General features: G+C 39.6%; 2 protein-coding genes across 2 annotated transcripts; both read right to left on the reverse strand.

The window, feature by feature from the left end:
• Positions 1-77: 77 nt before the first annotated feature.
• On the reverse strand, positions 78-16,173 carry phf3 (PHD finger protein 3). Its single transcript, XM_067609898.1, has 16 exons — positions 16,032-16,173; positions 14,487-14,737; positions 13,686-13,802; positions 12,262-13,579; positions 11,198-11,474; positions 10,715-10,766; positions 9,753-9,873; positions 9,482-9,638; positions 9,248-9,364; positions 5,882-6,004; positions 5,641-5,785; positions 5,358-5,544; positions 5,123-5,270; positions 4,927-5,016; positions 3,090-3,285; positions 78-3,000 (listed from the first exon to the last, which is right to left on the reverse strand). The coding sequence occupies exons 2-16, from the start codon at positions 14,719-14,721 to the stop codon at positions 1,211-1,213; spliced, it is 5,073 nt and encodes a 1,690-aa protein (XP_067465999.1). The 5' UTR covers positions 14,722-14,737; positions 16,032-16,173; the 3' UTR covers positions 78-1,210.
• Positions 16,174-16,410: 237 nt separating this feature from the next.
• Positions 16,411-23,734, reverse strand: si:dkey-103j14.5 (isoaspartyl peptidase/L-asparaginase). The gene is made up of 7 exons (XM_067609899.1): positions 23,601-23,734; positions 22,499-22,695; positions 21,058-21,200; positions 20,490-20,653; positions 19,797-19,915; positions 19,017-19,127; positions 16,411-18,827 (listed from the first exon to the last, which is right to left on the reverse strand). Exons 2-7 carry the CDS (start codon positions 22,683-22,685, stop codon positions 18,619-18,621), a joined length of 933 nt encoding a protein of 310 aa, XP_067466000.1. The 5' UTR covers positions 22,686-22,695; positions 23,601-23,734; the 3' UTR covers positions 16,411-18,618.
• Between the last annotated feature and the right edge of the window lie 1,142 nt (positions 23,735-24,876).

The raw sequence follows: 24,876 nt of genomic DNA on the forward strand, positions 1-24,876 counted from the left end.
CTCTGTGCTCTGATTGTCTGTTTTAGAAGATATTGACTTTACAGTCTAAAAATCATTAGAATAGTACAAAGTAAATCCAGTATTCAGAGGGTTTTATCTTTAATACATTTACTGTACAAAGAAATATGAGAAGTGTTTTTTTTATAATCAACAATAAAAAAAGATTAGCTTTATTACGAACTGTACATAAACACACAGTGCAAAGGCACACTTCATTTCTAATGTATATTACAAGCCAAAATATACATACCTCTTCAATAGAAAGTAAGTAAAATAAAATAAAATATTTAAGCAATTTAAAACAAACTCAGTTTGAAAAAAAAAACAAAGCTACTGTTTAGATCTCTGTCCTCAGTTAAAGGTGCAGTGTGTAAGATTTAGTGGCAGCGGAACAGACTTGGCAGAAATGAAATATAATATTCATAAGTATGTTTTAATTAGTGTATAATCACCTGAAAATAAGAATCATTGTGTTTTCGTTACCTTAGAATGAGCCCTTTTTATCGACATAGAGAGCAGGTTCTCTTCCACTGAGCCTGCCATGTTGCACCGCCATGTTTCTACAGTAGCCCAGAACGGACAAACCAAACACTGGTTCTAGAGAGGGCCTTTGGCGTTTTTCACAGCCACCGTTGGTTCTCCTACACACTTTGAAGGGGAGGGGTTGAGGGGGGAAAGGGTATTCAGTTGGTTGCAATCTGCAACCTCACCACTAGATGCCACTAAAGCCTACACACTGGTCCTTTAAAAGTTTTATGTGTTACATTCATGCCAAATGTCTGAACTTAAAACTTTTCACCAAATGATCCACACTTGAGTTGTATGTTACCATGAGACTGAAAACATTAACTGATCATCTGTGGTCAGTGCAGCAGCTCAATATGAACACGATATATACAATAAAAAGGTTAAAAATTTGAAATTGAAAATGTTCCAATATTGAGTTGGTCTGAAGAGAACATAATGATCTTCATAATCCCACTGAAATGATAGCTCATTTTGGCTGCACTGTAAATAACATAAAATGGAACTTCTATGAGGGAAATGGCATATAAGCTGCAGATCGGTGAATAAAACAACAAAAAAACTCCACTAGCAACCCAAGTAGCTGAAGTGGTTTGAACCAGCCAAGTGATCAACAAGCTGAAAGTCTCTTTCTTAGAGCTCCGAACACTCTCTAGCAGGACTTAAAAAAAAAAAAAAAACATAATTATGAGTAACTGTCTTTTGAACTTCTCCGTCCATTCTCATAATCAGAGTCCCGTCGATGTCTGTGTCTGTCCTTGTGACGGCTGCTATAGTCGTCGCTGTGGTGCCTCTCTTTCCTCTTCTCACCGTAGCGGTCGTCTGAGTGTCCGTGATGCCTACTCCTCTCTCTGTACTTGTCGTTGTGGCTGCGGTCGTGTTTTTTCTCCCGGTCGTGGTGTCTGCTCTTTTTCCCGTGATGGGAGTCTCTGTGGTGGCTGTGCCTCCCATGGTCTCTGTCCTCTGTGCTTCGTGGCCTCTCCCACGGGTCACTGTATCGCTCCTCTAGACGCTTGTTGACTTTGGCCAGGGAGGGAGGTCGGCCAGATGGTTCGGGGTAACTCTCGGGGTACTGTGACTCAGGTCCAGGAAGAGCATGTGAAGCGCTATCCTGAGCCCACGGTGTACCATGGTTCTGATCCTGGGGTTGTGTGGTGGAGAAAGTGTTAGGAGGAGGACCAGATGGGTAATTATAGCTGCCAGGTACCTGAGGCTGTTGCTGCTGCAGTGGGAAAGGTGCAGCGCTGTTGTATACTGGGAGAGCTGGTTCTGTTATTGAGTTATGTTGGAGCTGAGAGGCTTCTGGGTAACACACTGTTTGTGGTCCTTGGACTGTGGGAGGGTATACAGTCGGAGTTACCATAGCACCAGATTGAGACATGCCAGGATCTTCCTTCTCACTCAGGAATGATCGAATAGTTTGGTTTTGTTGCTCAGGTTTTTTCTCTGCCTGAGAAATCTGTAAAAATCCTTGGTGAAATGGTGTAACTGGATCATGTCTGCTGCTGCTCAACACAGGAACAGGTTTAGGACTCAAAGGAGCTGGGTGGCTGGTTTTATCCTTTTGTAGCACCATTGTTTTATCTTCATTCACACTGGAATAAGCAGAAGATTTTTTCAATATTCCACTTAAAGGGGGTTTTGACCTATTTGTGTTATCTGAAGCAGTCTGGGAATCTGCCTGCAACAAAGAATTCCCTTCAGTCGTTCCTTTTTCAGTTTCAGACAAAAGGCAGGAGTCACCTTTGTTTGCTGCAGCACTGCTACTAGTTTCAGTCCCACTTGGAGCTGTTGACAAGCTTGCCAGGAATGCTTCAGTCGATACATCTGGAGGCTTATCTTTCAGAGAGACGGACGCGCTGTGTGGCGCCGCTGCAGCGTCTTTTCCTGATGGCTTGTTAGCAGCAGATGTATCAGTCTGGATGGAGAGCTCCGGTTCAGCTTTAACAGGTTTAGCTTCTTTCTTCTTAATGACAAAGCGCTCTCGTGGTGCAGCAGCTGTTGTACTTTTCGAGTTCCCACCAGTGGATGCTTCTGTTTTTGGAGCTGGTTGGGTTTTCTGGGTGTCATCTCCTGTTGTTGGAGGCTTTCCTCCGACATCTGGTGGAAGTGGTAATTCCCCACCCCAACCAACTAACACACCAGGAAGAAAGCGCAAAGGTTTTTGGGCTTCCTGACTGTTGGTCTCCTCTGATGCAGATGGTTCTTCAAAAGACTCTGTAATTGGCTCATCGACATCTTCAGTAGTGTTAAGTGGTTTGTCCTTCTCTTTTTTATGTGCAGCTGTCAAGGAAGTGAGGTAAAATTTCTCATCCTCCTCCTCCGTCACTTGTGTATCTTTTGTGGAAACAGTGATTGGTGTGATTTCAGGAATACTCCTTGCAGTTTTGTTTATTTCCACAGGAAGGAAATCCCTTTTCGGTCTCTGGCGAATGATCAGTCCGAGGAGAAGGTTGGCACGGTTGTTTTCCAAACCTGTCAAATCATAAGATTTAAATTTGAAAGATCAGAAATGTTTAATTCACAGAGAGAAAGTAATTATAAGAGACGAGAGTTCAGGTTACCTGGCCCATCAAAGGGAACAAGCTGGTGTGGTACTTTTTCAGTGGCACCTAAGGGAATGAGATACATGTCCTTCACTTGTTTCAAGTTGTTGGACACCACCCCAAAACGCCTACGACTGCTGAAGTAGGCATATAGAAGAGTGTAAGAGATCTCATCTTCCTCTGTCTCAGGGGCGAAGCGAATCAGGCACACCTCCTTTAATAAAAGAAAAAGCATAGTGTCAGTAAAAATAGTTCTCTATGGAGAAGAGTTTTAATAGTTATAGTAAAAAATCATATATAATTATAGATGAAAGCATTTAATATCTGAATTCTACATTACGATTACATTGCATTACAGATGCATATCATGATACAGCACACTTTCTGTGAATTCAATGAATAAATAGTTTCTAGTCTGTGCCCACCAAGAGTGTGCACATGGTATGTGTGTGGAGGAGCAGCCCCGCCCTTGCTGAACCACAGAGCACGGAGGTGAGTAGCGTGATCATAAATGACGTAGAAATGAAGTAGAAACTCTAGCACTAAGCTAAAATGAAAGGAGTGCACATAAATTAGGTAAATAACAAGTAAACATAGTCTCTACTGCATCATTTATGGTTGTGTTAGTTAACATCTGCTCTCTGTTCCACCTCGGGAGGGGCTCAGTGGGCTCAGCGGAGTGGAGGAGAGACAGTAAGCAGTGGAGAGTTGAAGACGACTACACTGGTTATGTTACTGTAAGTCCAAATGATGAAAATATTGCCGTAAAGAGAGTAACTTGCGATACAACGAAAACAATAGAGCATAATATGAAACAATAGATGTTTTTGTGTCGTCACACGATATAGAGACGGATGACAAATTAAAGGAAAAACCTGAATAAATGACTGAAGAAACATAACAAATGCAGATGCTTCCACACAGGTGAACTGCATGGTACAATTAAGCTATTAACATCCAATCATGCTCTGTGGCATGTATAAAAATGCTGAGCAGGCCCAGTTGATTCTGATATTGTATCAAGATGGCAAGAGGATAAGATCTAAGTGACATTGAAAGAGGGTTCATTGTTGGGGCATGGATGGAAGGAGCTGCGATCATAAAGACTGTTCAACTGGCTGTTGTGTTTCAATACGAACAGTGACTAAATTCACATCTGTATTTATATCTATGGGAAAGACATCAGTAAATAGGGAAATTGTGGTTGACAGCACACATTTGATGAATGTACTGCTCATGCATTAGTGTGATATGTAGGGAAAAACAGAAGAGCAACTCTTTTCGACCCCTACAGTGAGGGGATCTGGTGGGTCTATTATTTTGTGGGGGGCATTTTGCTGGCATGGTTTTGGTCCACTTGTCCCCTTAGAGGGAAGGGTCACTGCAAATCAATACAAAAATGTTCTGAGTGATCACCTTTATCCTATGATGAAACATTTCTATCCTGATGGGAGTGGTCTCTTCCAAGATGACAATGCCCCCCATCCATAGGGCGCGAGGGGTCACTGAATGGTTTGATGAGTATGAAAATGATGTGAATCATATGCTATGACCTTCACAGTCACCAGATCTGAACCCAATTGAACTCTCCACCACCATCATCAAAACACCAAATGAGGGAATATCTTTTGGAACAATGGTGCTCATCCCTCCAGTAGTGTTCAGAGACTTGTAGAATCAATGCCAAGGTGCTCTGAAGCTGTTCTGGTGGCACGTGGTGGCCCAACACCTTACTAAGACACTTTATGTTGGCGTTTCCTTTAATTTGTCACCCGTCTGTATATCGTCATATCGCACAGTCCTAATTACAGTTGGGTGGATAATCCCTTCAAAAAGAAAGCTGCCAAAAACTCACTTTAGTTCCAGTTGCACGGATCTTCTCCAAGTAGTCCCACACTGTCTGTGGACTTATCCTCCCGCCAACTTGAATGCTGTCTGGAAGGTCCTATTGAAAAATTGAAAACAAACTTTACTTACTTACATACTTATGATGTACAATACTTTGCAGCAGCTGTTCAAACTCTAAACTTGTTCAATTGTGTCCACCTTACCTGAGTCAAGTTGTCCAGAATGCCTGATACAGGGAAAGCTTTGGTCACAAGCTTTGCCACAGCGTGCATATGAATGAAACCTCGCCATAGGGACTTCAAGTTGGAAAGGAAAGCAGCCTCTTCATCTCTTCCGGCTTTATGATCCGATCTGTGACGATTATAGCAGCAATGAAGCATCTGTCCAAAAATAAGTGGCACACAAGAACCATACAAAGTGTCAGAAATGACTGCTTACCTTCCGTCGTAGCCTGATTGAGCACTCCGGAAGCTCTCCTCTAAAACGGTGAGGTGCAGGTCGTCGTCGATTGCAGGTGGATTTGTGCTCTTTGTCTCGTCTGCTTTGGTGGACTGCCTCCTAACCACAGTAGTAGCAACTTTGACCACTTTGGTTGGTGATTCTTCCACAGGGGGTGCCATACGACCTTATAAGGATAATTTTAAAAGATGCAGCAAGTCGGTAACTGAAGGTAATGACATGGCATTAAAGAGGAGCTTAGTGACTGAGATCAGGTTTATACCTGTGCAGATTTTGCAGTGTAGGTCAAATAAGTGAGATTTGTGTTGGTTGGTAGTGTCTTTCTCTGTCTTGGTACTCTCTTCTTTCTTCTCTGGGGTTTTTGGAGGTTCTGCTGAGACTTCTGTCGCTTTGGGGGGAGGCTCAAGCTGGAAAAAGGGGGGAAAAAAAGAAATTCAATTAGACACCTCATCCTCCTTTACTTTTCTGTGTAAATATAATGCAGTGTTCATGTTTAGTCTTACCTCTGCAGGCTCAGGTGCTTTCACTGGTTCTTGGCTCTCAATTTCAATTTCCCCTTTGTGTGTGATCTTAGTGATCGGCCGTCTCTCTGCCTCTCTTTGCTCTTTTTCAATCATTTCAATAGTCTGTAAAATGAAAAACAAAATTTGTTTTTTTGAGGGCCACTAAAATGTTTCCATTTCAAAATACAGGCATCCATTTTAACAATAATATCAACAACAGGAAAGATATTGAAGTAAAATATTTCATTTTTTTGTTTACTAAGAACTTAAAAGGGCAAGTAACTTGATCTTAACTTTCACTTCAGAATTATTGGGCCTCATTCACAAACATCATGCGTATGAACATTTTACTCACAAATCTGGGATTCATCAATATTTTCTCACCTGAATTTAGAACTGCCTCAGACCATGTGTATGCAAAAATGATGAAACCTAGCTGTCTTAGAAAATGTAAACACAGACCTTTTAACTAAATGCATAGCATATTAAACTGCGAATGCATTAAATAACCATGAAATTGATGCCCTTTCATCCTCATCAATTATTGTCATAATTCAAAATATTCAACTATAAAAACTGAGTGCCCCAGTCCTAGCTTACAATAGAGTATATGAGAATGTCCATATTGAAATGTAACAGTTTTGGTTTTCATCGTTTTTACTGAGTTGGCCTTAAATGATCAGCTACTCCCACCAATTGGATCATCAATGCTGACATCATCCAGTGATGATGATCTTGTCCTCCTCCTCCTCCTCATGACAAAAGAAGAAGAGAGCATTATATCTGTTCAATCCACACCAACTCCGATCTGCGTTCAGTGTCTCTGTCCACAGAAGCAGCCGTCTGTCAGGTGCAGCTCTTGGGGAGCTGAGAGGACAGCGGCCGGACAAACTGCCTTCACCAGGCTGACTGACAGAAGAATGAGCTGTCGCTGATTTGTGTTTCTGTCACAAATTTATATCACTGCTGGTGTGATTAGTTTTGATGCAAATATTTGCAGGTGAGTATTTTGCATTTCTGTGTCGTTTATTCGTCACACCCCCGGTGTAAAAGCCTTTAAGATGGCATATCTAGCCTTGCTGGAAGATATTACAGCCCCTGCCTTCAGGAGAGAGCGCATCTTCAGAGACCGACACAAGTTTGAAGGGAGTGACAAATGGCTTATCAGCCGTTTCCAACTGCTGAGACAAGTTTTGCTGCAGCTGCCCTGGAGCAGCATCTAAGTCATCAGACACACCGCTCTTACCTTCTTAGGTTCAAGTCCACTATCCGTTTTCTGGCTACAGGGACATTTCAGAGGGAAACAGCAGATCAGGGTGGGATTTCACAACCTTCTCTGAGCTGTGCCAACCCATCATAAGGCTAATGCCCAACCATGTTAAATTCCCTTATGATGAACAATATCAAGAGTAGTGTGGAGAGGGGGTTCCATGGCACTGCTGGAATGCCAAACACTACTGGAGCAATAGACTGCACCCACGAGCGCATCAAAGCTACCAACTCCATCCAATTTATGAACCGTAAAAATTACCATTCCATCAACGTGCAGGTAATCTGTGATGCTGACTGCCCCATACTCAACGCTGAGGCCCACTAGCCAGGAGGTACCCATGACTCCTTCATTTTACACAACAGCACAGAAGGAATGTATTTGGAGGCAGGAGCTGTGAGAAACGATGTGATGGCTTGTTGGTGAGCATCTTTTATGTAGGCTATTAAATCTAAACACTCTTTATGTTAAAATATTTTATATTGTTTAGGTGACTGTGACTATGGCCTAAAAACATGGCCGATGACCCCATTTGCCAATCCCTTAACCCCTCAAGAGGTGCCATGTGCAGGCCCCTCCACACACGCTGTAATAGAGCGCACCTTTGGGCTGCCCGTGGGCCGTCAGATGTGTTTGGACACAGCTGGGGCAAGCTCCTTTATACCCCAGAGAAGGTGTACGGGATCATTCTGGCATGCTGTGTCCTTCACAACATTGCAATGGCTCATGGCGTTCCCCTATCACCTGGATGAGAGCCGCAACTAGACTGCAGGCCACATGACGCACAACCAAATGTGGGATCTCCCCGCAGGGCTCCAGTTCAGGCTCACCATGACTTAATGCAGCATCTCTAATGATGGTAAGTTAAAAAGCCTAATTTTAAAATGGCAAACTGAGTAATACTGTTACGAAATAACTGGCTTTTCCATGTTGGACACAAACACGTAGGATACCATACTGTATCTTAAGCATATCTACATTTTTCTGAAGCAGATGAAACACACAACACTTCAAAATATGCACTTATTTATAAGTGAGGACATCCAATAATTGTTCCAATGTTTCATGATGTCTTTCATGCCTGACGCTACGGCATCCAGGAGAGCCTGCTGGTTGTGGACAGCTGGTAGTCAGGACGCTGGCATGCCGACGAGATTCCTGAGGCATGCTTTGGGAAGTGGACTGTGTGGCTGGCAGCTGGGAGTGAGATGTTGACGGCACGTCATCCTACACTCCAGCATCATCTGGGACTACAATTCAAATTTGAAGTTTTGTTTGCATTGCTGTTTTCATTTGACTAAAATGGAAATGTTATCCTGATAGCATTGTACTTGCTATTTACAAAAACAGTCAATTGCAAATATCTTATTTTATTTATGAAATAAATAACCTCTGGGTGAAAGTCTGTGGTGCATGTCATCACTTTCACCCTCATTTCTTGGAAGTATCCCACTTATGGATGTCTGTCCAATAATTACAGTGAGTCTCATCTCGGGCTGACAGATCAGGTGGTCCTTGTCCTCCGGCTGTTTGCTTCTTTTCTTCTGGTTTATTATTCTTTTTTTCGCATCAACTTTAATGTCAAACCATTTCTTTTTTTACCTGAGCCACAGTGCGTATCTCAGGGGACACAACATTCACCACCTCGGTTATTGCAGCCTAAACCGCATTGTTGTTGTTTTTTTTATCATCATCACTCTCAAGGAAACAATTTAGAAAAGTGTACCTGTTCTGGCTTCCATCTCAGACACTATTGTTTAAATTTCTTCAGTCGTAAAATTCTTCTGCTTTTTTGCTTTGGGAGCCATGCTTCTCTTTAACAACAACTTCACCACTTCCTCTATGATACACCAAGCAAATGTATTTCCTTATATCGAGAAATGGGGGCGTAGCAGTATGCTGATTGCAAATTGCGGGCGAGCACCTGTCGACGTGTCTTGAATCTGACGGTAATTTCGCATGGACTCTTATTTTGCGCGCAAAGTAAGAACATTTCTACGCACATATTAGTGAATGAGGCCCATTGTGAGCTATTGTGGTGAATTTCTGAAACAGAATTGGAAGAAAACTACAGAAATGATTTGAACATTACTCACATGTCGGTTCTCTCTTTGTCGCCAGGCAGCCAGCTCCTTTGAGGCCAGTTCCTCAGGACTCATTCGGATTAGATTAGCAGGAGATATCTCCCCCTTGAGAACCCTCTTAAACAGGACCTAAACAATACAATTAAAATAAATAAAGGCAAAACAAGTGTGAGTACTTTGTATTGAATTTGAAATGCAACACTGAGAAACTGATTTTGCATGGAAATAGTACAAAACTGTACTTACATTATTTTTAGTATCTTTGAGGTTAAACATTAAGCTTCTATACTTGTTCTTGTATTTGTTTTCAGTGTCTTTATACAAGTGAAAAAGCTCTCTCTCTGTCTTCTTGGCAACTTCAGAGGCCCTCTCCACTGAGACATTCAAATCAGACTCCTTCAACCTAAAAAGTAGAAAGCATCACATATTTGGTATGCTTGGGTAATTATTTGTAAAGCTTTAGAATAAAAAGGCAAATGTACATTTTAGCATTCGAACAATGTTAAATCATTCTTACCTCTGAATAAGGATTTCTTTGAGAGATTCACGCACACTCCGCCTGATTTCTTCCACAGATGCAGGTTTCTTTGAAGCTGAAGATGGAGTCTTACTTCTTGTCTCTAGTTTCATGTGAACACCTGAGAAGACAATATGTACTGAGATTCAGTATTGAGTTTCAATGCAGAGTTATTCCATGACACACACACATGTGACATATATGGTTGAGATGTTTGAATTTTCTGCTGTTTTCTAATCTCTAACAAAAGGACATTGGTATTTTTTATTATTCTGAATTGAACAAAGAATGTGAACAAATCAAGTTGCAGGTGGGGTTCATCACAACTAAAACAGAACAACAGAACTGACACAACATAGATTACAGCTATTTTAAGAGACCCTACAGACACACTCCCTTATTTATTTATGTTTTTTAATTATGTCCAACAGTATTTCAAAGTCTGAAAATGTCCTCCTCACTCTCTGTTGCCATTTTCTGTGAACTGTGTTATATTTCAAAATATCAACAGTGTCAAGGTTTTGGGGAGGTTATGACAAAATCAGACTGTGTCAAGTTTCAAACCTGTCACCAACAAATGATTACACTGGTTTCAGAAATGTAGTTTATGTTCTTCTTTTCCAATCATGTGCAGATACACTGTATAATTAACTGTAGTCTTGAGGCATGTTTGATGAGGAAATTTGTCATATGTCTTATCTGAACTGCCGCTATAAAAAGGTCTTCAAAAGTTTCCAAGCTAAGTAACAGACACCTATAGCAACCTTATGTGTACTCTTAAAAAACAAAACAATTTTTAGTCATATTTTGTCTTCATTCTGATTTTGTTTATCATATCGTAGCAACATTGAACCATGAGACCAGTATACTCAGTCTGGCCATTAAGCCACCTCAGGGTATTAGAAAAAAACAAAAATATGAATTATGTAATTATTTACATTTAAAACCCTTACAAAAAATACCTGTTTTATGAGCTGCTTCTTTCAGGTCCATGGACTGCCTTCTATCAGATTCCTATTTTAGGAAAGAAATTAAAAAAGGCCCAATTATTAATACTGCCACATATTTAGAAAGCATATTATAAACAAAAATGATAACATGAAAATATTACATATGAATTGTCAATACCTCACTGCCAAAGTTAAAAAAAAACAACCCAGAATGAGATCTTAGGAAAACAAGTGAGTTTTACGTGAGAACATAAGCTTAGTGAGTACACCATGTTAACCACACACCATTGTGTAAGCCTTGTGTGCGGGCAGAGCAAAAAGCAAAAAACACAACAAACCCTTATGTACTGGTAACACTGGCTATGATTAATATCAGAGGATGAATTAGCTGGGGGAAACAAATAACAACATATCCTTTATGAATAAAAGATTTACATTTATTTAATACACAATCAAACAGCTTTATTAAAAAAAAAAAAAAATGACATGACTTACCTTTCTTACTGGTCTGACCCCCCCTGATGTGAGTGTCTGGGGGGGTCCTGGCTTGGGCTTGGGCTTGGGTGGCAGCTTATGATCCTGTACTTCAGTCTTTATTTCTGGCTTGGCTGCGCTCTGGGCCTCGGGCTCCACTTTTTTGCTTTCCTCCTCGCAGCACTTCAAGCACACGTACATCTGGTCCTCCTCCTCCATTTCACGTACTTTCGTCAGGTCGAGGCCAACGCAGTCACCGTGGAACCAGTCGTCACAGCGACCGCAGCCTACCATGAACCTAGAAAGAGCCGTTCCATTGTAAAAAGGTGTGTTTGCAAATGATCGTTGTGAGCACCTGAGTGCACTCTGCCATAGAACCAAAACTGAGAGCGATATTTAAATTCCTTTTTTGTTTATTCAAACAGCTGCTTGTTTTAACCAGACAACAGAGCATTTGACTGTAACGCATTCCCATGGTCTTTGTTTAATAAAAAGAGATTTCCTCCTCCGTTGTGTAAATGCTGTGGCTCACTGGCTTTCACTTCCCCTTCATCGTCATTATCATCATTAGAGCTGCAATTCACTGATTAGTTGATAAACAGAAAATTAATCTGTTTAGTATTCTGATGCTTAATTAATCGTTTATGTAATTTTTCAAGCACAAAATGCAAAACGTTGCACGGTTATTGCTTCTTAAATGTGACACTTTTCCGTGTCTTACATGAAAATCTTTAGGTTTTGAAGTGTTTGTCACATCAACAAAGCAATTTTAAGAAATTGTAATGGGTATTTTTCAGTTTCCTGATGTTTTACAGACAAAATGATTAACCCTTTAATCAGGGAAGTAACCTGCAGATTAACTGATAATGAAAATCATTTTTAGTTTCAGCTTTAATCACATCTTTTGTCTTAATTCTTAAAACCGCTCAAATATTCGATGCTGCCATGAGAAAATGTAACTCAGTGTTGTTCAGTTTTGTTACAAACAGAAAGAAAAAAAACAGCTGTCAAATTAAATATCTTTTTCTGTCAAGTTAAACCTACAATATGTACTTCTGTATATTTAGGTGAAGTGCAACACTTACATGTTGTTATGGTGTTTCTTGCACAGACCACAGCAGTTGTTTCCATCCCATACAGTCTCACTGTTAGCAGGTTGCTCATCAGCACTTTCCCTCTTCACAACAGGGGCATTATCCGGAATAAACAGCTGCGGCTCGTCCACAGAGATGCTTCTTGCGTTTTTACTTTTTTGTCTTTGAAGGATCTTTTCTGGCTTTTTCATTTTAGCTTTTTCCTGCCCTCCTTCTTCAGGTGTTTTTAAAGAATGGCCTGGACGGCCGTGTGTCGGCTGAGCGGTCTCAACTTTGGCGCTGTTGTGAGAATGAGCAGGTTTGGTTGGACCCTGCTGATCATTAACACGGTTGACAGCTGATGGGATCTTCTTGCCTGTGGGACTGGGGGTACTTGGCAACTTTGGCTTCACTTTAAGATCTCCTGTGCCTTGTATCTTTTGCACTTTAGTAGCAGGCTCACTTTGTGTGTTATCTCCAGGCCTTTTTAAAGGTGCAATGCTTTTCTTTTCCTTCAGAGATTTAATTTTGTGCAGATCTCCTCTTTGGATAACTTTGGATGGCATATTTTGGGAAACTTTAGATCCCTTAATCGCGTTGCTTGGTTTACATGAAACCAAGCTCTTGTTCTTATTAGAAGTCAGTCCTTGTTTAGACTTAAGCAGATTTTTGTCCACAGTCTGTTGCTTTTCCTTAACATCCATCTCATTACTAACAGTAGTTCCATTGTTCTCATTGTTTTGTGGTGGTTTGATGCCATCTTTTTCTTTATTGGCTGGATTGTGCTTTTCAGACACACTCTGACTGTCAAGTGTTGTCTCTTGCGTGCAGCCGCTCCCCGTTACAGTCCCGTTGGCTGTCTGCACGTCATTAGGATTCACATACGGGCCCAGCCCAAGAGGTGCATCATCAGCAGAGCTCTTCTCACTTACATCCGTCTCTGCCGCATTCTCCGGTACGGGATTCTGAACGTTGACAGTATCATCAGGCAACACGGCGTATCCAATGTCCCCACCGTACGTCAAACCATCCTCAAAGCTTACATCAATATTTTGTGTGTAAGAGGGTCCTGGAAGTAACTCGATCTTAAATCCTCCAATTGTAACAGTCAATCGTCTTAATACAACTGAAGGCTTTAGCCATAATCCACCATCAAGATCATTAACATTGATACGCCCTCCCAGATTTAATTCTTTCTTCAGCTGGGCGCCTTTAACTCCTTTCTCGATCAGAAAAGACCTCTGTAGCCTGTTGGCTGGTTTCCTTCCTGGTCGTCCTCTGGTCATGATGTTGGCGGGTGTGTTAGCAGGTTGTGGACCGCCACTATTTTCTGTTTTAACAAGAGGAAGCAAAACATAGAAAAATGTGTCACTTCATATCTAATTTAAAAAGGTGTCATATGGTGGAAATAGAGATCTAGATGAGCACAGGCTTACCTAATTCTAAATTACAAGGACGTTTCTTCGGCCTGCCGACAGGCCGCTTGACTTTTGTGGTCTCTGCAACTGTCAGTTCACTGCTGAGGCCTGTGGATGCTGAACCGTCATCAAGACCTGCCACGACAAAAACAAATAAATGAAGTTTATCTTTTAATGTATCAGTGTAAGGGCAAAATTATCAACTCAAAAACATTCTTCAACAGCAATAGTCAATTACAACGGTTGACAAGTAATTTGACTGACACTGGCACATAAAAAACTCATTAAAAAAACAAAAATCAACAAACTAATTATTAGAATAGAATTTCCCTCAGCTGTTTCATCCTTCAGCAATACAAAATATATTGACCAAGAACCAGTGTCATGATTTTTTAAAAACACAAATGCTCAAGTAAAACAAACACTGTTTAAATTTTGTAATATCTAACTGTGGTTTTATTTCTTTACAATGAAATTAAAATGGTTGTGTACATACAGGCATTTATAACAAGGTCAGGATTTTGCCTGCATATCTAAATCTAAGGAGACCTAGGTGACCTACATGGTTTTCTTTTTCAACCACCTAAAAAGTAAAATTGAAAACTAAGCACAAACATCACAGAAAACCATCACTGCTGAAGAATGAATGAGCCATTTCACGCCCAACACTAGCTGTATATGCTTTTTATACCAGTTCATTATGAATAGCTTTTTATAATAAAGTCTTACATGATAGAATATGTTACTTTGCTTTTGAATTTAGTCCTGATTTGAAACCACATGTGTGTTATTTTTACACACTGCTGTCTGCAGACATACCTGTTGAGCTAGCAATTGGAAAAGTGGAGTCCTCATTGTCCAGCAGATTGAATTGAGCGCTTGCACATCCAAACATGGGATCTTTGTCACTGAGCATGTTCTTCAGTGAATCTTCCAGTCCGAGTCCTGGCCCAAACTCATTACTGGCTTCACATTCCAAGTTCTGGCCTATTATCAGGGAGTCATCCAACTGGTCACTGGGTATTAAATGGTTAAAGGTGTCCACAATATCCATGAATGCTGCTGCCTTCCTGTATGGAAACAACACAGGCAGAATCAGAATCACAACAATCTTTACTGGCCGAGTATGTTTACGCATACAAGGAATGTGACTCCGGTTTAGTTTCTCTTAGTGTATTCGAACACAGCACAACACAACAATCCTCAGAAAGATAAACAAGAAATGTTTATAAACAGGTGAAACTACTGAGCGTGACTGCATGAGAAGCAGGCTCTAATAACCTTTTTTTTTTTTAATGCTTCAAGACTACAAGCTACTATGTACCATCATCCCAGCAGCACAGAGTGCACTTCACTGGGCTCAGGGGACCACTGTGTGCTTCTATTGTATCTGAGGCAAAACTACTGTTCAAGAAACAGTGTGAACTACAGTGAAGCATACAGTATTAATAATGTTACAGCGTTAATTAAGTTACAACAAGTGTCTGTGTATCATCTGTAGAGGATAGCTGTCACATTAGATTAAATATCTGTGCATTAAGTATATGTTACAGTTGTTAAACATAGCTTGACTTAAAGCTAAAAACTTCTCTTCTGGGCTTCCCGCATCAGCTCCATATGCTAAATGGTTTACTGACCTCCTGCAACGTTAAAACAACGTTGACAGCATCACAGTTTGAACAATTTCCGTCAGACAACAAGGTTTAGTAGAAATTTGAGCACTGCCAAACATCTGTTTTTATAAGTGCTAGTGAATTCTTCTTTTTTGCCAACTTCATGTTAAATGACCCGCAGTGTAACATTTGCTGATCAAATAAGTTGCACAACCTGAAACAGGCCAGAAGTGAATAGTGCATAAAAACAACCTACACTATATTAATTTAGTCTAGTACAGGTCACTTGACGGCACAATTTAATATCACCTTATATTACTTCATGTCCATATAGAAGCGACCAGTTTCTGCTGGTGCCAGAGAGTTGTTTGCTGGTTAGCTTGCTAACGTTGCACGGCTAACAACAACACGCTCATATGTTAGCAGGCTAACGGTAACTTGTGGAGGAAGTTACCACCCAAGGCAACTCTACACCTAAACAGACTACGTTAGCTCTGTTTCTATATATACACAACAAATACGTGTGCCAGAAACGCTGAAATATGTTGCATAAAATGCGTTAAATATGAAGTCAAGACAGCTCGGTGTTAAATCTGTCAGCCAGGCTGGCTAGCTCGCGTTAGCACAGGCCTTAGATACCAAGTTTGCTTGTAGCCTGGTTGCTGCTAGTTAGATGATCACGCCCACATGCATATGCTCTAACTTTTGCTGTATGGATATTTACGAGCTTTCATATGTATAAGTCTCTTACCTCTTTCTCACTGCAACGCTGTATCCAGTTCATGTAAGGTTACATACTAGCACAGCAGCTCCCAGTAACTTCCCCTAACTCTGCCGTCATTCGCCCCGCTGCTGCAAAGCCCCTGACAGGCAGCGCTGCTTGTCACGTGGCTAGTGTTTATAGGTAGCACAGCAACTGATTGTAGACACATACACACACAAAAACACACGACACACACATATACATTAGGATTTTCAATCTTTACACCTTTGTAGAAAGACTTCAGGGAGGTTTATTGTATTTAAGGGCAAAATGTGTTGTTTTTGGTCCACTTTTCAAAAGCATTCATCACCTGGAAATGACCATATGGGAGAAAACGCTCACACACTGACAAAGAAGAGGCTCCCTGTGTGCTCAACTGTTGAGTTTATTTCCGTGACAAAGTGAAATAAGGAGAAACATTTAACATTTTCTTGCCTGGAGTTAAATCATTTCTACATTGTTCAAAATACTACTGTAATTTCTCCCCCTCATGTAAAATAAGACAAATATGGTATAGGTTCACAGTTTTCCAAGTCCATCCTAAAATAACTAAGGTGTACAAATTGACACATGCTTTTCCGATCATAATCATTCGTCCTGTTCATACTGGCCAATCATTGTTCGTCCTGTTCAATATCTTTTAAAGTTAGACTTTTTTGTGCCAAATTCCCTCTTTTTGTTACAATCCTTCCACTGCAGCTGAACAGGAAAACCCTGTACATCTGCAGTTTCACTAAAAAGTCTGCAAATGTGGAGGATTTCCACTTTATCTGACTCACTCAGACAGCTGAAGCCTCATATTAGCTTCAGATAAACTTCTAAATACACTTTTGCTCAAAACGAGGAAACGAGTTTCAACGTTTACATGAGCACCTGACTATCTGACTTACTTATCCTTTATTATCATTTTAGGAAATCACACAATCAGACATTTTTTCAGTTACACAGAATACAGTACCATCACTAAAATTGTACATGCACGTGAATTAATTTTACATAAAGGATTCTGTGACAATATGAGCAACAGAAATAACTCAGCCTACTCTGAGAACCAAAAAGAATGAGGATTGAAATTGTTTTTTATCCCTTGAAGCTACTGTCAACAGAACACAGATTTATAGCATTTTTTTTTTCGTAAACTGTTTGTTGTTTTCAGACCAATATTAATCTTCCCCTTAAGGTTACATCATACCTCACCCTCCTAAGAAAATAGAAAAATATTCTTTCTTAAGTAAGATTAGGATATATTTTCTAAATATTGCATGGGAAGAACAATAGATTCATAAAAGACAACTGTTGCTGATGGAATTTCATGTTAAATTTCTCCAGATAACAATAATTAATGAACCAAATCAAGGTTCTGATAATGTTGTTAGTGTCTATGTACATTATTTTTGTGTTTACCTATATTATTTTTATGCTATATTGATGAAAATGTTACTACAAATTCTACAAAAAATAAACTGTCCAGTTTAGGATGTGACATCACTGTCAGTGTTATAAAAACATGAAACTGGTACTTTTCTCTTTGACTAGTTTTTAAATAAAGGGGCAGCTCAGTCATTCAGAGCTGCCCCTCTATCTTCAGTCACAATGGGAGCAAATGATCATCCTATCTAATTATAATTCTGAATCACATTCGTTAACAGCAAGAGTTTTGTTCCTAGTTGAGCAGCCATTGTTTCAAAGGATGAAGCGAGGCCAACAATACTGCAGGCCAAATGAAGTAGAGGCTGATGAATAAGGCCATTGTTATGTTAACAACCCGGTAACAGTCCATTTCACTAAAGGTGCTTGAAGAGCATCAAAAACAGCTATTTATGACACTGAAAAACATTTGGTGAGAAAAACCCTCAGACACATTTCACAGACACACAGTATCAATTAATTGGCTCAGCTTTAAACTCAGTGTTTGTTATTGAATGCCAACTAATCAAATAAATAATTACTAAAAACGGGAGCGTCTCTCAGGATGACAGCTGGTTTTCTATCCTATCCACTAGTTAACTGCTTTCAGCATACGGCAGCACTGAAAACTAGTAGACTTCTTCATTCCAAGGCTCAGAATTAAAAAACACGAATCATAGAAGTTCTTTAAGTTGAATTTAAGAAGGTACAATATGACCAGAATCAACTTCATACAAGGACTTTGAATACTGACATAAATTAACAGTCTATCAAATTTGAGAAATAACTTTTACAGATACATTTCTGATTACTTTCATTCAATTATATTGTTCACAGTCTGATCTTATATAATGTACCTTTAATACAGTCTCTAAAGAGTGATCCACCAATGCTGCAGTTCTTTGCTCTGATTTTACCTATGTGCATATGTCATATGCAATCAGAATTCAGCTATCAATTGTATAGACTAAATGTTAACATGACTCAGATGTTGAGACTTGTATAGTGTAACATTCATGATCTCCATCTTTTACAATGTATGTGTCACTAAACACATGAAGCTTGGATATCACAAATTAGAAAGAAGAAAATGGGCATTATTTGATTTATGTTTCTCTATTGCATGGATCAATACTATGACTGATAAGGATAAAGACTGTTAAAATGGTTACTGGGACAGCTGCTCTTTAAATCTTTCATTTTGGTCTAATCCATACCACAGAACATCTTGTTCCACAGCTGCCCAAGCCATTCGCTCTGTTGAAAACGTGGCTGCCCACTGCCCTGATGGAGAAACTACGATAGCTCCTCCTGCACCTTTGACGCGGTCTCCCATGTAGCTCAGAGACAACTGTGAAGCATCTGCAACTGATTTACCTGAGCAGGGGGAAATGGAAATATGAAATAGTCAACTAACAAATGACATTTAGAAAGTGAATATGTGGGCATGTCATGATATTCTAAAAACCTCAAGATCATTTCATTTGGCAAAAGCAGTGAAATAACCCCAAAGACTGTACATGTGGTTAAATATTCAGAAGAAATTCACCAAATGTGATACTTAACCTTGTTCAATATGTGAAAGAATGAGTCTGGCCAGTGTGATTTTAAGGATGGACTCTCCATGGCCGGTACAAGACACTGCACCACTCAAGTTGTCTGCGTATCCTCCAGAGCCTTATTCACAAGAGAGAACATGAAAAGGACATTAAATCAACTATTTTTAATCTGTATAAGGAATTTTCACACATTATTATCCTCTAACGGAGTGAAACTCAACAAACATTGAATGATAACAGAGTTGAGAGATAATTCAATTGATAAATTTAATCTTAACCTGTTTTAATAAGCAATTTATGACTTCATAAAATGTGATCTGATTCATAAAAAGTTAAGCCCATTATTTAGTAAGCTCTGTGTATTATCACAACTCTGTTTTTCATTTTTCATTTAAGTTATCACTGGTGTGTCAGTATTTATTATTCAACATAACTTAAATGGCAACTGGCCCTGCAACATTCATCACAGTTCTCTGGCTTCAATTAATGCATTTTTCTAAACTGCTAAAAACAGTCACCTACCATTGATGATGTTCAACAGTTCTTCCAAATGTTAGTTGATCAATAACCTTCTCACATAACAGCTATGTAGCAGCTGTTCTTTCAGATGTATTGATGTGGTTAGTAGTATCATTCATTCTGAATGGCCACACGGTGGCAGGGAGTGATGACAGATAGACGACAGAGAAATGACAGATAAGATGGTATGACAGATACATTCATCCCACAAAAACTTTTGTAGAGACGTGTTTAAGAGTCCAATAAGTGCAAGTGAATTAAATCATACCGATAATCGGAGAGTCTCCTACTCTGCCGACCATTTTATTTCGGATCCCTCCAGTTGATGTAGCACATGCAACATTTCCATCACAATCCACAGCAACTGCACCAACAGTATCATGTGCCCTGGAATGAAGAAAGGTTATATTATCAAATACAGAATGCACATATATGTACATCCACCATGTTTGACGTGTACATAGGTTACGTTATAAAATGAGCATTTTAACTAGACAATGCACCTTTTCTATATCAACTTTAAGGAACAGAGTGATAGACTGTCAGGAAGGGATGCAATGCTGTAAACTACAAGTGGATATATTTTATTACTACTGTAGCTGATAGGTCCTCTCATTCACTATGGCTCAATATAAAAGCATCAAGCTTTTCAGAATACAGGGGCTGTTTAAAATTGAGCAGGCATTTACCTAGAAGTCATTATCAGCCTAATAGTGTCAAAGTCACATTGTAACATTGTGTGATTTTGGGCAAAGTAAACATAAAAATCCAGTTCATCTGGTTTGAAGAGGACCACATGTAATCATGTTTTTTATACACCCACTGCATTCTCTGAAAAGGGAGTGAGTTTATATATTTCAGGATATTGTCAACACTATTCAGGCTGAAAGGGTGTTGTCTTGAGATTTATGAAGAAATTTAAGTGCAGGCAGGAACAGGTCAAAATAAAGTCACAACCTACCACTTAGAGTTGAAATCTTCCAACACGCCAGTAACATAACTCTCATGCTTCTCCCATTCTTTTCTCTCATACTCGGTAACCAGCGTATCAGTGGGAACTGTGACCACGCCGATGCCCTCTGCAAACAGGTTTGCACCTCTGCTTGTCAGCATGCTGTGGTGAGTCTGAGATTTTCCATGGCAGCAAATATGTGAGGGAAAATTAGAACAGATAATATAACTCTTCAAATAACAAGAATCAATGAGACTTTGCTATTTTTCTCTGCCACACAGTTCCCCTAAGATTCAATTCAGTTTAAGATCCATAAACATAACATATTTTTCAGATAAAAAAATAATTACTTTTTTGGTAATTTTTGATACACAACAATTTCATTTTCTTAGTGAAAGTACAATGGTCTATGGAATTAAGATTTCTTTTATGAATGGTAAACGGACTGTTGGATTCAAATACTGTTGGCCATTATAAACATTTATAAAAATGATCCATATCACTTCCTTTCTAACCATTAGTAATCTACTAATGTTTCTTTTAAATAGAGACAAAAGTCAATTATTTAAGACAACACCTTTTCCATCACTGCCCGTGCCAGTGACACAGGGTTGGCAATGTTCTTCACTGACGACACAGCACCACTGGCAAGTGTCTTTCCATCCATGATGATGGCATCCAGCTCCACTTCCCCCTCCATATTTAGTGCTGCTCCATGCCCTGTAATTACATGTCACATTTAGTCACTAACTTAAACAACAGCTCAGACTAATGTTTGATACAGTTATTCAGTGTGCAGCTGTTGGAGCCAGTAAAGTGTTTAGAACCACTGTGAACTGTAAGACACATGATGGAGTGCAAACCTTTGCCACAATTAGTCACATTTTTTGGGAGGGTGCCATCGTAGCTCAGGGGTTGAACCACCAAACATGCAACCACCCTGTTTCCAGTCTGGCCAGGGGATCTTTGTTGTATGTCTTATTCTCCTCTGTCCACTGTCTGTAATAAAGGCTTAAAATGGCCAAAAACGCTTTAAAAATGTATCACATTCTAACTTTTCCTCACTTTCCATGTATTCAATTGTATGCTGCATGCATACATCCTCACAAGTCCACAGGGTGGTGACAAAACAATACTGAAGCAGCAACACAGCACAGTACTTGGGATGTGGGTAGTTTCTGATTATGTAATATATCATGTTGTAGTTCTCAGGAAGCTTAATTTTCTAAAAATGTAGTAAGTTTTATTTAATATTTTAACACTCAGGTTGGTGAATGTTGACAGTATTTGTTTTGTATTTGCACTGACATAACTGTATTTGTTAGGGGGAGGGTATGTATCACTATGTAAAGTATTAGTAAAGAAAAAACCTTGACTGAAAAATATTTAAGGCTCATACATACTTTATTTTAGGTTCAACTTTTAACTTATTTTAGCCTGTTGTGACATGTGGGCGAGGGATTAACTTTTGCCAAGAGGTCGTTTATTTGAGATGGGGGTGGGATACATGGACTCTGTAATTATGTTGTTGTCTTTGTCAGTCCTGGACTCAGGCAGAAAAAGCCACATGCAGGCTTTTGGACTCATCCCCAAAAGATCAAACATTAATTAAAACACCAGCAGTGTGTTATTTTGTTCAACAGTTCAGGTTGTTCATGTCTAGGGAAAATGTTGTTTAGGGAGGAAATACAGTTGGGGCAGGGCAGCATAGTTTCCAGACATAATCTAAAATGTAGATTAGATTTTAGTGCAGACTCCATCTGGGATAATACCAGATTACGAGGATGAGTCCCATATTAAGTCAGCAACATAACCTCCCCTCACCCAGAGGTGGGTGGTGGTGTGCAGAGTTTTGCGTCAGCACCAGGAGATGGAGACAGTGTGCTGCATATTAAGTTTATTTAATTCATTACAAAAAAGGCTGGTGATTGGCTGCCGTGTGGACAGCAGAATGTTTCCTTCATTTATCGGAGTGAAACAGAAAGTTGCTGCTATTCAGACAGAATAATTGTGTATACCTGCATTAAACACAGCGTTGTCTTCCAGCGCCTTCACGCCTGTCTCAACAGCATCCAGTGCACTTCCTCCTCTTTTCAGCACAGAAAACCCTTCACATGCTGCAGCCTTCACACCATCAACGGAGGCCTTGGCGAGATGATCCGGTATGGCCCAAGCTCCACCGTGTACAACTATGACGGCTGTCATCTTTACATTCCTGCAAGAAAAAGGCAAAGCAGGTTATGGACACAAGTTCATTCGAAAAGACAAACTGGGTTTACTGATATCTACACAATATTTTCTGTGTCTTCCAGGTTTAGTTACACTTGTCCAAGACCTTCAATTTGTAGTGTTCCATTTCATGTCAAATATTTAATTCAAAACTGTACTGGTAATTCAAAATGAGTCATTTTTAATGATTGTAGGAATGAATGTGGAAAGCCTTTATAAGATAATGATAAAACCTCTGTGCCTTTGTCTCAGGGGTAAGGTTGAATGATTTTTAATGGTAATTTTGTGCCATGTGTGTCAGTTATAGTTTAACTCAGACTCTATTCTTCACCATGGAAACAGACTCACACTTCAAGATCAAGATAGCAAAATCTGATCAAAAGCTCCAGAGTGGGAGCTACTTAATGGACATTGAGGTGAGACTGTTTTGTCAGCTACTGTTTCCAAGGTCAGGAATTCATTTTTAAAAACTTTTAAGCTAACATGGACAAGAAGTCATCAAAGTGCTTTTATTTGATTACTTTGAATCATACCTTTATTGTCCCATCATTGTTTTCCTCTGCAAAATGAACACCTTCATAATTCTCTCCAATTAACCTACTATTACTGTATTACTTACCATTATAGTTTTTCTCTCCCCTTCCACTTTATTCCCATCAAAAGGCATTGCGTCTTTTCAAGCCCTCATAATTAACTTGTCATGGTAAAGAATACTTTGGTAACTCTCCCCTGCTCTGCCTCTCTCACTCAGTAATACATAAACACACTTTTTAAACTGTGTATTAAACTGATCAGACTGCATACATGTGAACCACACCGCAGCTGTCTGTTATTCATGTTATACACCTGTTTGAATCAACATGTATTGATGGGGATGAAATATGGTCTTACCTTTCTCACTGATCTTCTACTGATAATCACGTCTTCCCGTGGGAGAATGTCCTCGCCATAGTCACGTGATTCATGGAAGTTAGACAAGTGTACACTTCGCCAACTTTTTTTTTTTTCCTAGAATGGCGAAGTCATGGCTCACTCTACTCTGCCTCTGATTGGCTTACCCCGATATTCTTAGCCTAACCCTAACCAATCACACCAACGAAGGCAACAAGTACTAGCGAATCAGAGGCAGAGCAGGGCGGGTCAAGACTTCGCCACCTAAGCAAAGCCCCTGGATGTATTGACAAAGCCTCACGCGCCCGCGAACCATCCATGCCACAAACTCATATCAAGTACGTCCGGTAAAACCTTTCAAAATAAAAGCCTGAACAATGATAATTAAAATCTTGAAATAAAGGTTTTTTAAACTTCTTTATTAAACATTCCGAATATTCAGACATTCAGCTTTGGATATTGTATAGTTCAAGATGAAAGTGCTTAAAAACGGTTGATATCGATCAAGTGTTCATCGTACAGGCTGCAAGTACACAACGGAAGTGACGTCAAAACAAGATGTCTATGTTTTGAAAGAGGGGAAAAGTTAACCATTAGATAATTACAATGATTTTCCCCTTCTTGTCCAAGTTCAAGAGTCACTATTGTCCATTTTCTGAATGTGTGACAAATATGCATCACCAAAATAGATAACCGTGCATTGTAGTGTCAGGTAACCAGAGGACATTTCATTTACTATCATTTATTGTCTTTATGAGCATTGAAGGGTGCTAAAAACATAAACAAACAAAAACCTTTTTGTTTTTCCTTTGTACCGTGTGTGTGTGTGTGTTTTATTCTGAACACTTAGTTTGGAAACATAGTTTATGATTATTTTTAATGTGCTTGACGAAGGGGGAGCTAAAAGGGGTCAAAAAGAGGGCAGAGTAAACAATTGACCCTTGTCATATCAGATATTTTGATTTGTTGAAGCAGAAATGCACTGGTGGAAATAATAACAATGACTCACTTCCATTCAAGTGTCCACAGAGTTCATAAACAGCATGGAAAAACAACATGGTATTCAGCCATTATCAATGTTTTCTGAGCTTTGTTTTCTGTTTCTATCTGAGCAATCACAAAGTGCATAGTGGCAGGTTTCCCCCACCTTCAAGTCATCTGTAAATAATAAATACATCATTAATGATTTATGAATGCCTAACCTTATTGCTGATCTTGTTAATCATTGATCTGACAGTGGGGCTTCTGGCAGAACAGCTGACTGGCGTAAAAAAGG

This window comes from Thunnus thynnus, chromosome 14, assembly GCF_963924715.1.
Source record: "Thunnus thynnus chromosome 14, fThuThy2.1, whole genome shotgun sequence".
Classification (NCBI taxonomy): domain Eukaryota; kingdom Metazoa; phylum Chordata; class Actinopteri; order Scombriformes; family Scombridae; genus Thunnus; species Thunnus thynnus.